This window comes from Papio anubis, chromosome 8, assembly GCF_008728515.1.
Source record: "Papio anubis isolate 15944 chromosome 8, Panubis1.0, whole genome shotgun sequence".
NCBI lineage: Eukaryota > Metazoa > Chordata > Mammalia > Primates > Cercopithecidae > Papio > Papio anubis.
This window is the reverse complement of record NC_044983.1, coordinates 11,037,118-11,049,743: the sequence shown is the minus strand read 5'-3', so window position 1 is coordinate 11,049,743 and position 12,626 is coordinate 11,037,118. Positions and strand designations below refer to the sequence as shown.

The following is a 12,626-nucleotide window of genomic DNA, read 5'->3' as shown; positions in this document are numbered from 1 at the left end:
AAACTAAACAATGTAACTTGGTAATAGGCAGACAGGGAATATGAAGAATGTTCCAGCTTGGCACCTTCAGGTCAGTTAAGTCCAATATTCTGAGTACCTTCAAGATGCCAGATAGTCATTCCTTTGTATCATATGTATCCAGCACACAGCAGATTGTGTATCCAGCACACAGCAGGGCTTAGTAAACAAATGGAATGAATGAAATATCCGAATAGTCCTCAGTGGCCTTACTTATAAAATGGGAAAACAATAATATAATTGTTGAAAGGTTGAAGAGTTGGAGAAAAGTGGTCCCAGAATATTTCACAATCAAGTACTATTTTTTAGTTCAAATCAAATTAAAACAGATTTACAAATGAAAAAATAAAAGGAAAAATAGGTAAGAGACTACTATTGAATTACTGTCTAGCTGCGTAATCTTTGCTTAACTTTTCCAAAGCTCATTTGTAAAGCGGATAATCACACTTACCTTGAAAGGCTCTAATACTCTCCCAAGCACATGAGCTGGGCCCAGGGGTGGGAGTATATGGTGTTGTGGTTAAGAGCAGAGGCTAGGAGCCAGACCTGAGTTTGAATCCCAGCTCTGCCTCTGACTAAATGTGTGATACCTACTATGTGTGTAACCTTAAGCAATTTAATTTCTTTCTGCCTCAGTTTTCCTCATCTGCAAAATGGGAACAATAAGTATACTTCTCTCGGAGGGCTGTGGTGAGGACTGCATATAAACTAATGAATGTTGTATATTAAGAAAAGTTCACGGCTATTCTTATTTCCGATTTTCTATGTAATTGGAAGGAGATGCTGAGGCCTGCCCTAATTCGTTCTTCTTAGACTGCAGCTGCTTGACTGGCAGTTGGTTCCCATTTCCTCCTTCCTCCCAAACTGGGTGCTCACAGCTCACATTTAACCTGTGCCCGCCCCCACCAAGTCCAACTCCCGAGTTAGACCTTCTGTTCTCCTCCAAACCCATAGATATGTACATGTATATGTAGTAATTTAATTTAAACATTCACCAGTCCTTTTTTTTTTTTTGGTCATTAATATTCAGGGGCATTCATGTTCCTAGCTGGTTTATATTTGGATTGTGTTTTCTCTGGATTACTCCAAATTTTTGCCTATAGAGTTGATGGCCACTTAAAAGACAGAGGAATTCTTGGCATGTAGAATTTGGAAGGAAATAGAAAGGCAAACAAGAAATAAGGATGAAAAAAAATTTAAAAAAAAGAAAGAAAGAAATAAAGATGAGCACTATTCTGCACGGAGATCTGTGATGAGAAAAGAGAACCAAACCAAACTCCAGGATGTCTGCGTAGCCAATTTGTTACTTACTTTGATATGCTGGTGTCATATCATCACTATGCTGGCAATTGGAAACAATTTAAATAGGTGCTTGAATTATTCCCACTATAACATTATTTTGATTCCATCCTTTGTCCATGTTAATGCACTTTCCCCCAAATCCTTTGAAGATTCCATGGAATTCCTCAAATAGACAGTGAGGTATCAGGAAGCCAACACAGTTTTGTTTTGTTTTGTTTGAGATGGAGTTTCACTCTTGTTGCCCAGGCTGGAGTGCAATGGCACAATCTCGGCTCACTGCAATCTCCGCCTCCCAGGTTCAAGTGATTCTCCTGCCTCAGCCTCCCAAGTAGCTGAGACTACAGGCATGCACCACCAACCCGGCTAATTTTTTGTATTTAATAAAGACGGGGTTTCACCATGTTGGTCAGGCTGGTCTCAAACTCCTGACCTCAGTTGATCCACCCACCTCGGCCTCCTGAAGTGCTGGGATTACAGGCATGAGCCATCGTGCCCAACTGCCAACCAAGTTTTTAAGAATCCTCCAATAATCCCCCAAACTCTCCCTTCTATTTCAGATAGTGGGACTCTGTGCTCATGCCAGTAAGTAAAGAAGAAGGAATAAGAAAGACACTGTGTGATCTAGTATTAATAAGGAAGTAAGTGATCAAATTACTCCAGCTAGATCGGTAGAATCTATTATCAAGCATGTTGAGGCCGACAGCATTCACAAATCAACTGTCTACGTTTATACTCACCGATGACTCGTGTTTCCTTTCGAGGACAAGTAAGCTTTTTAAATGATCAAGACGTTTACGTTAGTTTTGCTCTTCAATGGCTTTTCTCAAAAAAAATCCAAAGGCAGAAGTTAAATTTAAAAGAGATTTCCATGTGACTACCCCAAAGAGAGATTATCAATCACCAAGTTAAATATTTGTATACAAAATAATATCTGGATGCGAAGATTCTTACGTTCATCAGATGAAGAGTGAAAGAGTTATTAGTCACCATGCTTTATTTACACCCCTGTCAAAATTACACGAAAATATTTATCTCCAAAGAACCATTCTACAGAACCCTTTCATACAAAGTGGTGTGTGTACATCTAAGAGGTTGCTCAGTTTAGCTCAAAGGCTAAAGAGTCTAGTGAACTGAGTTGCACCACGTCATGACTTTTAAGTGGTAGGTTACCACCAGAAAGAGACGACTTCAAGCACAGATTTCTAGCAGCAAGGCCAGGATTAAAAACCCATGTGACAACAGGCTTCAGAGAGAGGAACAATCCATTCCTAATTCAAAGGCCATCAAGCCCGAGTTGTAAGAACATTTTTGACTCTGAGAATCTTCTCTTTTTACCAAGAAAATCCCTTACAGTCATGGTTTAACATCCTAAATTAAGGAATAGAAGAAACCAAATTAATCTTTAATTTATACTCTGCTTATATATGTTTTCAATCGTCCACTACTGCAGGATGTACACTGAACGGTAGAAGTCATATACATCATTTTCATCAGACAACCTCTTCTACCAAAATGGTGATAACACAGTCTTATTTTGAAGCCAAAAGAGAGTTATAAACATCAATCGTTTTCAGATATGCTTTAAAAATGTTCAAAAGTAACATCATTATTTTAAGTTACAGCACAATCATTAAAGGAAAAAAGAACCCAAGAACAAATGAAATTCGTTATTATTTTAGTCTCTTTTAGTGGAAAAAATAAAACAAGATTTGGATTTTCAGCCAGGACAAAGTAAAAGACTCTTGTCAGATGTCCACTTTCTCATTCATGAACTACTTGAGACTGTACTCCTGGGTCAGCTTATTTCTGCTTCTCCTGTCTCTAGACCTGTCTTAATTATATATGTCTCAGGATCCATGATATAGATTTAAACAGACCCATGGGCAAATCTAAACACTGACCACACAGTGTCCAGTCTATTCATTTCTCTACAAAGCGACAGAAATTCAACCTTTAATAAGTAGAAGTTGATTCTACCTAAATTCCTAACATAACTAATAAAATATAGTTGCCTTCAATAAAATAAATGCCCAGACACTATTTTAAAGGATACAGCAAATCCCAGTCATACCTCTACCAAGGCTAACTATGCTGTACCTTAATCTGTTTGTTCTCAGAGCCAAAATCAGTGCTTCACCTAGATTCTCCTTTCCTAAAGAGTCTGTCACCTCAAAAGAAATGCCTAGTTCTTGATGCAGACTCATCATTAGTCAATCCTGGTCTTGGATATTCATGCTTCTAATAAGCATGATTGATAACAGTCTTGCTAATAAGCAATAGTAATATCAATCTTGAATATTCATGCTTCTAATAAGATTGGAAGAATACCACTTGGGTACTTGCATATAGCTACTAGTACCTACATCCTCCACTACTTACAAGCTAACATTTGCGTTTATCATTATTATTATTATTATTATTTTGAGACAGAGTCTTGTTATACTGCCCAGGCTGCAGTGCAGTGGTGCAATCATAGCTCACTGCAGCCTTGAACTCTTGGACTCACGTGATCCTCCTGCCTCAGTTTCTTGAGTAGCGTGGATGACAGGCTTGCACCACCACACCTGGCTAATTTTTTATAGAGATGGGGTCTTGCTATGTTGCCCAGGCTACTCTTGAACTCCTGGGTTCAAGTGATCCTTCTGCCTTGGCCTCCCAAAGTGCTGGGATTACAGGCATGAGCCACCATGCTCAGCCTAACAGTGCCTTTAAAAACCTCCTGGGTTACATTGAAAACCTTACTATCACATGTCAACTTATTTTGAAGCAAGTTAGCTTACAATTTAGAAAAGTCCTTGTAACACTTCTTGGTTCTCTCTACTGTTACTCAGTTTTCTGAAAACTTTAAGTAGAAGCAAGACCTTGGCAGCAAGATAAGTCATCACATGGTTCAATGTATATTTGTGCAATGGATCAAGTTTACCTATTATCTTGCACACTGCTCTCAATTATAACCTGAGAACCAGAAATTATCCCCTCACTTTATAAAAATACTGTTTTAAAAGATTATTTAACAGCATCATCTTTTTAAATCCATGTGTAACACTGAAAAACACTATAAATGTATTTTATCTCTCAGGGGTTAAAAAAAAATCTGAGCTGTACTGAAGGGCATTTTCTGTTGCTTCTTCAGATCTTTTATATTAACATTTAAGCACAAATACCCTTTGTCAAGTGGTTTCAGTGCCAGGATCTGTGCTTATTCAAAGATAAAAACAAAAACAACCATGTAATTCACAGTCTCTGCAGACCAAATCATAAATGTATTAACAAATAACACTGAATGCAAATTCAGGTAACCATATCAAACCTAGTGAAAAAAAATGTGGTTCGTCTTTTGGAGGAGTTGTCTAAAAGGATCCAGTCAATCACAACTTCTCTTTTTCTCTGCAATGATACACCAGTTACCATGATCATTTCCAGAACTCAGGATACGGAGCTCTGATACATTCTCCTTGAGCAGACTGCAGAGCTCCCCTTCTCGAAACACGTGGTAGTAGCGCATAAAGGCTCTGGAGTCCAAAAGATCAGGCTGTGGATCTTCGACAGACATTGTATCATCTGCGTTGGAATCTGTGGAACCGACCGCAGAAATCCTTCTCAATATTTTACTAGCAGAAGGATTATCATCTTCTAAGTTACCTGCATCCACACAATTCGCACTGGTATTAGTGCTATCCAGAAAACTCTCCCCTCCATTTCTCCTCATTTCTCCTTGATGGTCTCCATTTAAATGCTTCAGAGTGCCTGGTGCTCTCAGCCACTCTAAGTGTTTTCGAGAAGAAGATTCCACAAACACTTCCTCATCTAAGTTTTGCTCTTTTGTTGAAAATGGCTCTTGGTGATCAAAGTCTAAACTAGAGTGTCTGGAAGGCTGGACTGTTACAGTGCTATTGGCCCAAACTTCTGTGTTTTTCAAGGGTCTTACTCTTTCAATTTGCTTCCTCAGAGTTGACTCATCCAAAGACCTGGAGAAAAACCAGGAACGAAATGATTTTCCTAATGTGTTGTAGAATCCATATTCTTCCTCTCCTTCCTTAGAAATATTTGCAAAACAAGTTCTTGCCATAGCAGGTTCATAGTCCACACTGTGGGACCGTTTTGAACCACACTGCTCTTTAAAACAAACAGAACAGCTACACTCAGAGCAAGGAGGATGGTAGGGATGGCTTCTTTCTGAGTGTCCACACTGCCTCTTCCTCCCAGACTGGCTGGACTCTGAGAAGAGCTGGGAACACAGGGCCCTGTTCCATGGAACGAGCACGTCTTGCTTCTCAAAGCGACGGTTCTTTTGCTCCATTGCCCAAACGTAAATCATCAGCTGGCCTCCAGGAACCAAGACCCTGGCCATTTCTTTTATTGCTCTGATTCTTCTTTGTTTCGTAGAAAAATGATGTATGACTGAAAAAGACAAAACTAGATCTTACTCTGTATGCACACACATAAACCCACACATGTATATACTGGTGTTTACCACATAACAATGATGACATTTTGACATCTAGTAAAACCTTCTTATTTCCTCCATGGCAACGATGATGACAGAAATAGCACAGGCCTGATTTTAGGAGAGATATAAATTTTAGCTTTGGCTGCTGTACTTTAATATTAGATAGCTGATCTTGGGCAAGATATTTAAGTTCTATAGATTTTAACATGCTTCCTCTAAAATAAGAAGTCTAGAGTCCATAAATCCATAAAGTCTCTTCCAGTTCCAAAATACTACGGATTTTCTTAACCAGAAGGATGGCCAATGTGAATTACTAAAATTTGAAAGGGATATTAAGTGTTCCCTGGTTGAATTCTATGATGTAATTGAATGTTTTAATGAATACTTTGTACTTCTAAAGTAATAGCTGAGAAGTAGAGAAATATATTAAAGACTGTTTCTCTGTCTGGATAATGCAAAGATCAGCCAGCTCACCACAAGTCCAATTGATTGCTTATAACAAGATATAAAATAGTTGTGTCTATTAAAAAAATCAATGTCTATAGGTCATCATTTTACTTTCAATTTCTGCAAAGTCAAAATGAGCTTCAAGTAAGACTGCCTTTATTAAGTCATAAGTGTGTTATTAGGCATAATTTTATCCACCAATAGACAGAAAGTGCTAGTCTGTTAGTTCTTGAGGGAGTGTAATCACAGTACTGTGTCAAGAGAAAACTTCAAATTATTTTTTCCTACACAGACCTACCAATATATCAGGGAGGAAATTAATCTCAAGCAAAGTTTCTTGTTTTGATATGAGTTGTGAGGGCAGAGATAGAGGCTGAAAGGGTTGCTCTAAGGGTCAAAATAATCCAACTGTTAGTGGTGATTTTAGGCAAACTAATCTTTGTAGTTTACCTGCCACAGAGATATATTAAACATCAAAAATGGGGTTTGTGTACAGATCAAACTAGTAAAGAAATATCACTCAACAGATATATTTTGTATTGTTAGCAATCAAGTTTTCATTCCTATCCACAGCACATGAACTTTGGTATCTCTACCATGCAGCAATGTAAGAAAGCCAGAGGTGTGAGGGTAAAATGGGTTTGAAGAACAAGACACCAGTGTATTTTATTCTGCTAGATTTTTTTTGGTAACTAGTTTTGTGATCTTTGACCAATCACTCCATCCACCTGGCCTCAGACTGCCGCCACCCACCCCCCAAAAGAAGAGTCCTTTAAAATGGCTCATTTGAAAGCAAACCTTTCTAGAAGTAGAGTCCTGATTACTAAGCTAAGGAGGTATAGGAGTCGGGACTGAGAAAGACTCATTCCACTGCTAATGCTCACATTTATCCGTGGTTACTAAGAGCCATTAATATCTCCCATGCCACGTGCAGTGGCTCATGCCAGTAATCCCAGCACTTTGGGAGACTGAGGTAGGTGGATCACTTGAGGCCGGGAGTTTGAGACCAGCCTGGGCAACATGGCAAAACCCTATCTCTACAAAAAAATACAAAAAAATTAACTGGGCGCAGTGGTGTGTGCCTGTAGTTCCAGCTACGCAGGAGGCTGAAGTGGGAGGATCATTTGAGCCGGGGAGGTCGAGGTTGCAGTGGGCCATGATCATGCCACTGCAGTTCAGTCTGGCCAACAGAGTGAGACACTGTCTCAAGTATCTCCCATATGTATGTATGTATCTCCCATAACTTGCACCTAATTCACTTTAGAGCTTCTTCTATGGGTATATTTTCTAAATACAATCCATCTTCATTATTCATGGATTCTGTGTTTGCACATTTGCCCACTTGATAATCAATCGCCCCCAAATCAATACTCCCCAAATTGTAATCCCCCAAATCAATACTCCCAGACTTTCATGGTCATTCACTGACGAATGCAGAGGGGCAACGCGAGCCTCTCAATGCACGTATTCCCAGCTGAGATGAAACAAAGCAATGTTCTTCCTTCTGATTTCAACTCTAATACTGTAAACAAGGGTTATTTTTGTGATCTATTTTGTGCCACATTTTCTGCATGTTTGTGCTTCTTGTTGGTGATTTTGCTCTTTGAAATCGCCTCCAAACATAGTGGTGAGGTATTATCTAGTGCTCCTAAGCCCTGGAAGACTGTGATGTGCCTTACGGAGAAAATATATGAGTTAGATAACTTCATTCAGGCCTGAGTTGCAGTGCTGTTGGCATGAGCCTAAGATCAAATAAACTGTCTTTAAACAGAAACACACATAAAACAAGGCAATATATTGTTCAGCTGACAAAAATGTTGTGACCAGAGGCTCACGGAAACCCAATCCTGTATGCCTCTTGGGATTCTATATTCCACTGAATTTATTAATTCAGTGTTCACAGAGATTTTATAGAACATTACTACTGTAGTAATGATAATTGACTGTATTTTTTGGGGGGTGGTATAAGACCAAAAAAAAAAAAAATTAAAATGGGACTATTTTAATAAAATGGTCTCTTCAGTAGACTCGTACATCAACATTCAGAATTTTTTGGGCTTCAAAGTAGGTTTTTTTCTTTGTTTTCATTTTTGTTTTGAGACAGGGTCTTGCTCTGTCACCCAGGATGTAGTGGCTCCATCTCAGCTGGCTGCAGCCTCTGCCTGCTGAGTTCAGTTGATTTTCCTTTCTCAGCGTCCTGAGTAGCTGGGACCACAGGTGTATACCACCACACCCAGCTAATTTTTGTAATTTTTGTAGAGATGGGGTTTCGCTGTGTTGCCCAGGCTGGTATCGAACTCCTGAGCTCAAGCCATCCTCCCACCTCAGCCTCCCAAAGTGCTGGGATTACAGGCATGAGCCACCATGCCTGGCCAAGTTGTTTTTTTAAACAGAAAGTCCTTATTTATTCGTTTATGAATGCCTGAGTGACAATTCCTTTCCAATCACATGTAATACTGTAATTTCGCCCAGGAATATCAGTCTTTTATATTATGTTTTATATTTAAAGTGTAATAAGTAACAGTCTTTAAACCAAATGTTCTTAAGAAAAAAATAGCCGGCTGGGATGGTGGCTCACACCTGTAATTCCAGCACTTTGAGGGGCTGAGGTGGGCGGATCACTTGAGCTCAGGAGTTCAAGACCATCCTGGGCAACATAGTGAAACCCCATCTCTACCAAAAAAATAAAAAATAAAAAAAGATTAGCTGGGTGTGGTGGTGTGTGTCTGTGGTCCAAGCTCCTCAGGAAGCTGATGTGAGAGGATCACTAGAACCCAGGAGGCAGAGGTTGAAGTGAGCCAAGATCACGCCACTATACTCCAACCTGGGTGACAAGATACGACCCTGTCTCAAAAAAAAAGAAAAAAACAAAAACCCTACAAATGATTACTTCTTTACATGTTAAATGCATTAGACATGCATACACATGCATGTTCTATTAAGAAACACTGTAAATGTATCTAAAATGGGAAGTGAGAATATATTTACCTGAAATATCAATGTCTGGAAACTATGTTGAATTTTTTAAAGTCCCTTTTGTTTAAAAAAAATCATAATTACAACCTTAAGGCAAAAGTAGTACTCAAGGCCGGGCGCGGTGGCTCAAGCCTGTAATCCCAGCACTTTGGGAGGCCGAGACGGGCAGATCACGAGGTCAGGAGATCGAGACCATCCTGGCTAACACGGTGAAACCCCGTCTCTACTAAAAAATACAAAAAACTAGCCGGGCGAGGTGGCGGGCGCCTGTAGTCCCAGCTACTCGGGAGGCTGAGGCAGGAGAATGGCATGAACCAGGAGGCGGAGCTTGCAGTGAGCTGAGATCCGGCCACTGCACTCCAGCCTGGGCGACAGAGGGAGACTCCGTCTCAAAAAAAAAAAAAAAAGTAGTACTCAATATATGTATCCTAAAGCAGTATTTTCCTGCTGAGAGCCCAGACAGTAGGTAGGTTGAATTCAATTACTGGATTTGAGATTCAGATGAGAAGTTACACACGATCTCCTTTAATGTCTTCTTCCATCTTGATATTTTATCATTTGTTTACATTTAACTTTTCAAGTGTACATGCCTCGCTTCTCTAACCTTCAGCATTCAGAATCTGCAGGTTTAGCGTAAAGCAGGCTTTTTGTAAACATCAGTACTACTGACATTTTGGGCTAGATGATTCATTTTTTTGTTTTTGTTTTTGTTTTTTGAGACAGAGTCTTGCTCTGCCACCCAGGCCAGAGTGCAGTGGTATGACTTGGCTCACTGCAACCTCCGCCTCCCGGGTTCAAGCAATTCTCCTGCCTCAATCTCTCAAGTAGCTGAGACTACAGGCATGCACCACCATGCCCAGCTAATTTTGTACTTTTAGTAGAGACGGGGTTTCACCATATTGGCCAGGCTGGTCTTGAACTCCTGACCTCGTGATCCGCCCGCCTCAGCCTCCCAAAGTGGATAATTCTTTATTGTGGGAGCCCACGTACTAGATGACATTACACATACACACATCCAGTTGTGACAATTAAAAATGTCTCCAGACATTGCCCATGTCTCCTGGGGAAAGGGGGAAGGAGCAACATAACCCCCAGTTGAGAAGCACTAGCCTGAAGGGCATCGTTGATTGCTGCTATGTTAATATGCCACCACATTTCCCTAGGATGTTTATCAGACTATTCCAAAGGTAAGTAAAATGATACTTCTTTTTCTAATCCACCAGTAAATGAAGGCATAACTAGGTATGATGCTTAGCTCACATTATCATTATTAAAAGATATGGAAAAGCAAACATATATATACATATATATTTCTTCCTGTTAAGCAGGAAGTGCCAACATATAGAATTTTAAATAGAGAAGTAAATATATAGGGACATAAGAGAGACAGTCTATTGAAATTTCTCATACTATGCTTTCTTTTATATATTATTCATATTTATATATTTATTTATATATATTTCTTATAATATAGGTCCTTATATATGTAATAGGAGAAATTTCAGTAGACTCTCTCTCTTATGTCTCATACAGTCATATATGCACACTCACACATATATATTTTACCTTTTATATTTATATATGTTGTGTGTGTGTGTATATATATATGTTTTTTAGGGACAGGGTCTCACTATGTTGCCCAGGCTGGACATAAACTCCTGGGCTCAAATGATCCTCTCACCCCAGCCTCTCAAAGTAGCTGGGACTACAGGTGCCTGTCACCATGCCTGGCTGCTGTAATATAGTTATAAATGTGAAATCTAACTGAAAATAACCACATCACATTAATTCATAGTTACAGATCATACAAGCGTGTGCTGTTTTTCCACTCAAGGAAGCATTTTAAATTCGAAGATGGTAACTAGGTGTACTCCATTTTCTCTGAGGGCAAGGCATGAGATGTAAACTGAAAATAGAGAAGGATGGAGCCAGATACGCATGGAGCATTTCCTAAGTATAAGAAAGCTGGTCTATATCCCCTTCCTTCACCAGTGGCTCAGTGGCATGGTCTGGATGTAGGTGGCTTTGCAGACTAAAACGAATTTAGCCTGGGCATGGTGGCTCATGCCTGTAATCACAATGCTTTGGGAGGCCAAGGCAGGTGAATTGGTTGAGCCCGGGAGTTCAAGACTAGCCTGGACAATATGGCAACCATATCTCTACAAAAAAATTCAAAACAATTAGCCAGGCATGGTGGTGTGTGCCTGTAGTCCCAGCTACTTGGGAGGCTGAGGCAGGAGGATAACCTGAGCCCAGGAGGTCAAGGCTGCCACAGCACTCCAGCCTGGGTGATAGAGTAAGACCCTGTTTCAAAAAACTAAAAGACTCTTGAATCATTAAAAAATCCAATAACAATTTGAAGGTTTAAATAGTTAAAAGGAAAAAAAGCAAAATGAGTGTAGACAAAAGAAAAGCAGAGTCCACACATTTATCTGACTTTATTTTATTTTATTTTATTTTATTTTATTTTATTTTACTTTTGGAGATGGAGTCTCACTCTGTTGCTTAGGCTGGAGTTCAGTGGCGAGATCTCGGCTCACTGCAACCTCTGTGTTCCGGGTTCAAGCAGTTCCCTGCCTCAGCCTCACAAGTAGCTGGATTACAAGCGCCTGCCACCACGCCCGGCTAATTTTTGTATTTTTAGTAAAGACGGGGTTTCACCATCTTGACCAGGCTGGTCTTGAACTCCTGACTTCGTGATCCACCCGCCTCGGCCTCCCAAAGTACTGGGATTACAGGTGTGAGTCACCGCGCCCGGCCCATTTCTTTGACCTTTCTCCAATTTCTAGTTAAGTGGAATGATCAAACCAAAACCTTTTTCCACTAAAGATTCAAAGCATTGTATAGTGTTGCTTAATTCAACAAGGTTTTCTCCTGGTTATAGACTGAATGTTTGTGGCCCCCAAGACTCATATGTCGAAGTCCTAAACCCAAGAGTGAACGTATTAGGAGATCAGAACTTTAGGAAGTTTAGACAAAGTCATGAGAGTGGGCCCCCATGATGGGATTAATGGTCTTATAAGAGAGACCAGAGAGCTTGCTCTCTCTCTCTCTCTCTTTCTCTTCTTCTCCTTCCAGTCTCCCGCTACATTGCACGTGATGAAACAACAATGATTAAGCCATCTGCAAGCTGGTAGGAGGGTCCCTACCAGAACCTTACCCTGCTGGCACCCTGATCTCAGATGTGCAGCCTCCAGAACTGTGAGAAATAAATGTCTGTTGTTTAAGCCAAGTCTATGGTATTTTGGTATAGCAGGCTGCAAAGGCTAAGACAATCTTCTTTATGCTTACAACCAAAATGGATCTAACAGTTTCAACTGCAAACGAGGCTATCAGAGAGGAAGTTTCCATGGCAACCATCTCTTGCCAGTCCTTACTAGTTCCAAGGTTATGGCTTCTAGGCAGCCTCCCCTCACCATACGAAGAAACAGTC

The 12,626-nt window shown here is 40.1% G+C and overlaps 1 protein-coding gene and 1 long non-coding RNA gene across 11 annotated transcripts in view; one reads left to right on the top strand and one right to left on the bottom strand.

The window, feature by feature from the left end:
• The window catches only part of LOC103886637, a 49,305-nt gene that overhangs the window by 10,579 nt on the left and 26,100 nt on the right, over positions 1-12,626 (top strand). The window lies entirely within an intron of this gene.
• TRMT9B (tRNA methyltransferase 9B (putative)) overlaps positions 2,704-12,626 on the bottom strand; it is a 72,347-nt gene continuing 62,424 nt past the window's right edge. For all 7 annotated transcript variants that reach the window (XM_009212538.3, XM_009212540.3, XM_021942020.2 and 4 more), the window contains one exon: positions 2,704-5,721. In XM_009212538.3, the coding sequence (XP_009210802.3) occupies positions 4,685-5,721 (1,037 nt within the window). In that variant the 3' untranslated portion in view covers positions 2,704-4,684. The remainder of the gene's footprint in view (positions 5,722-12,626) is intronic.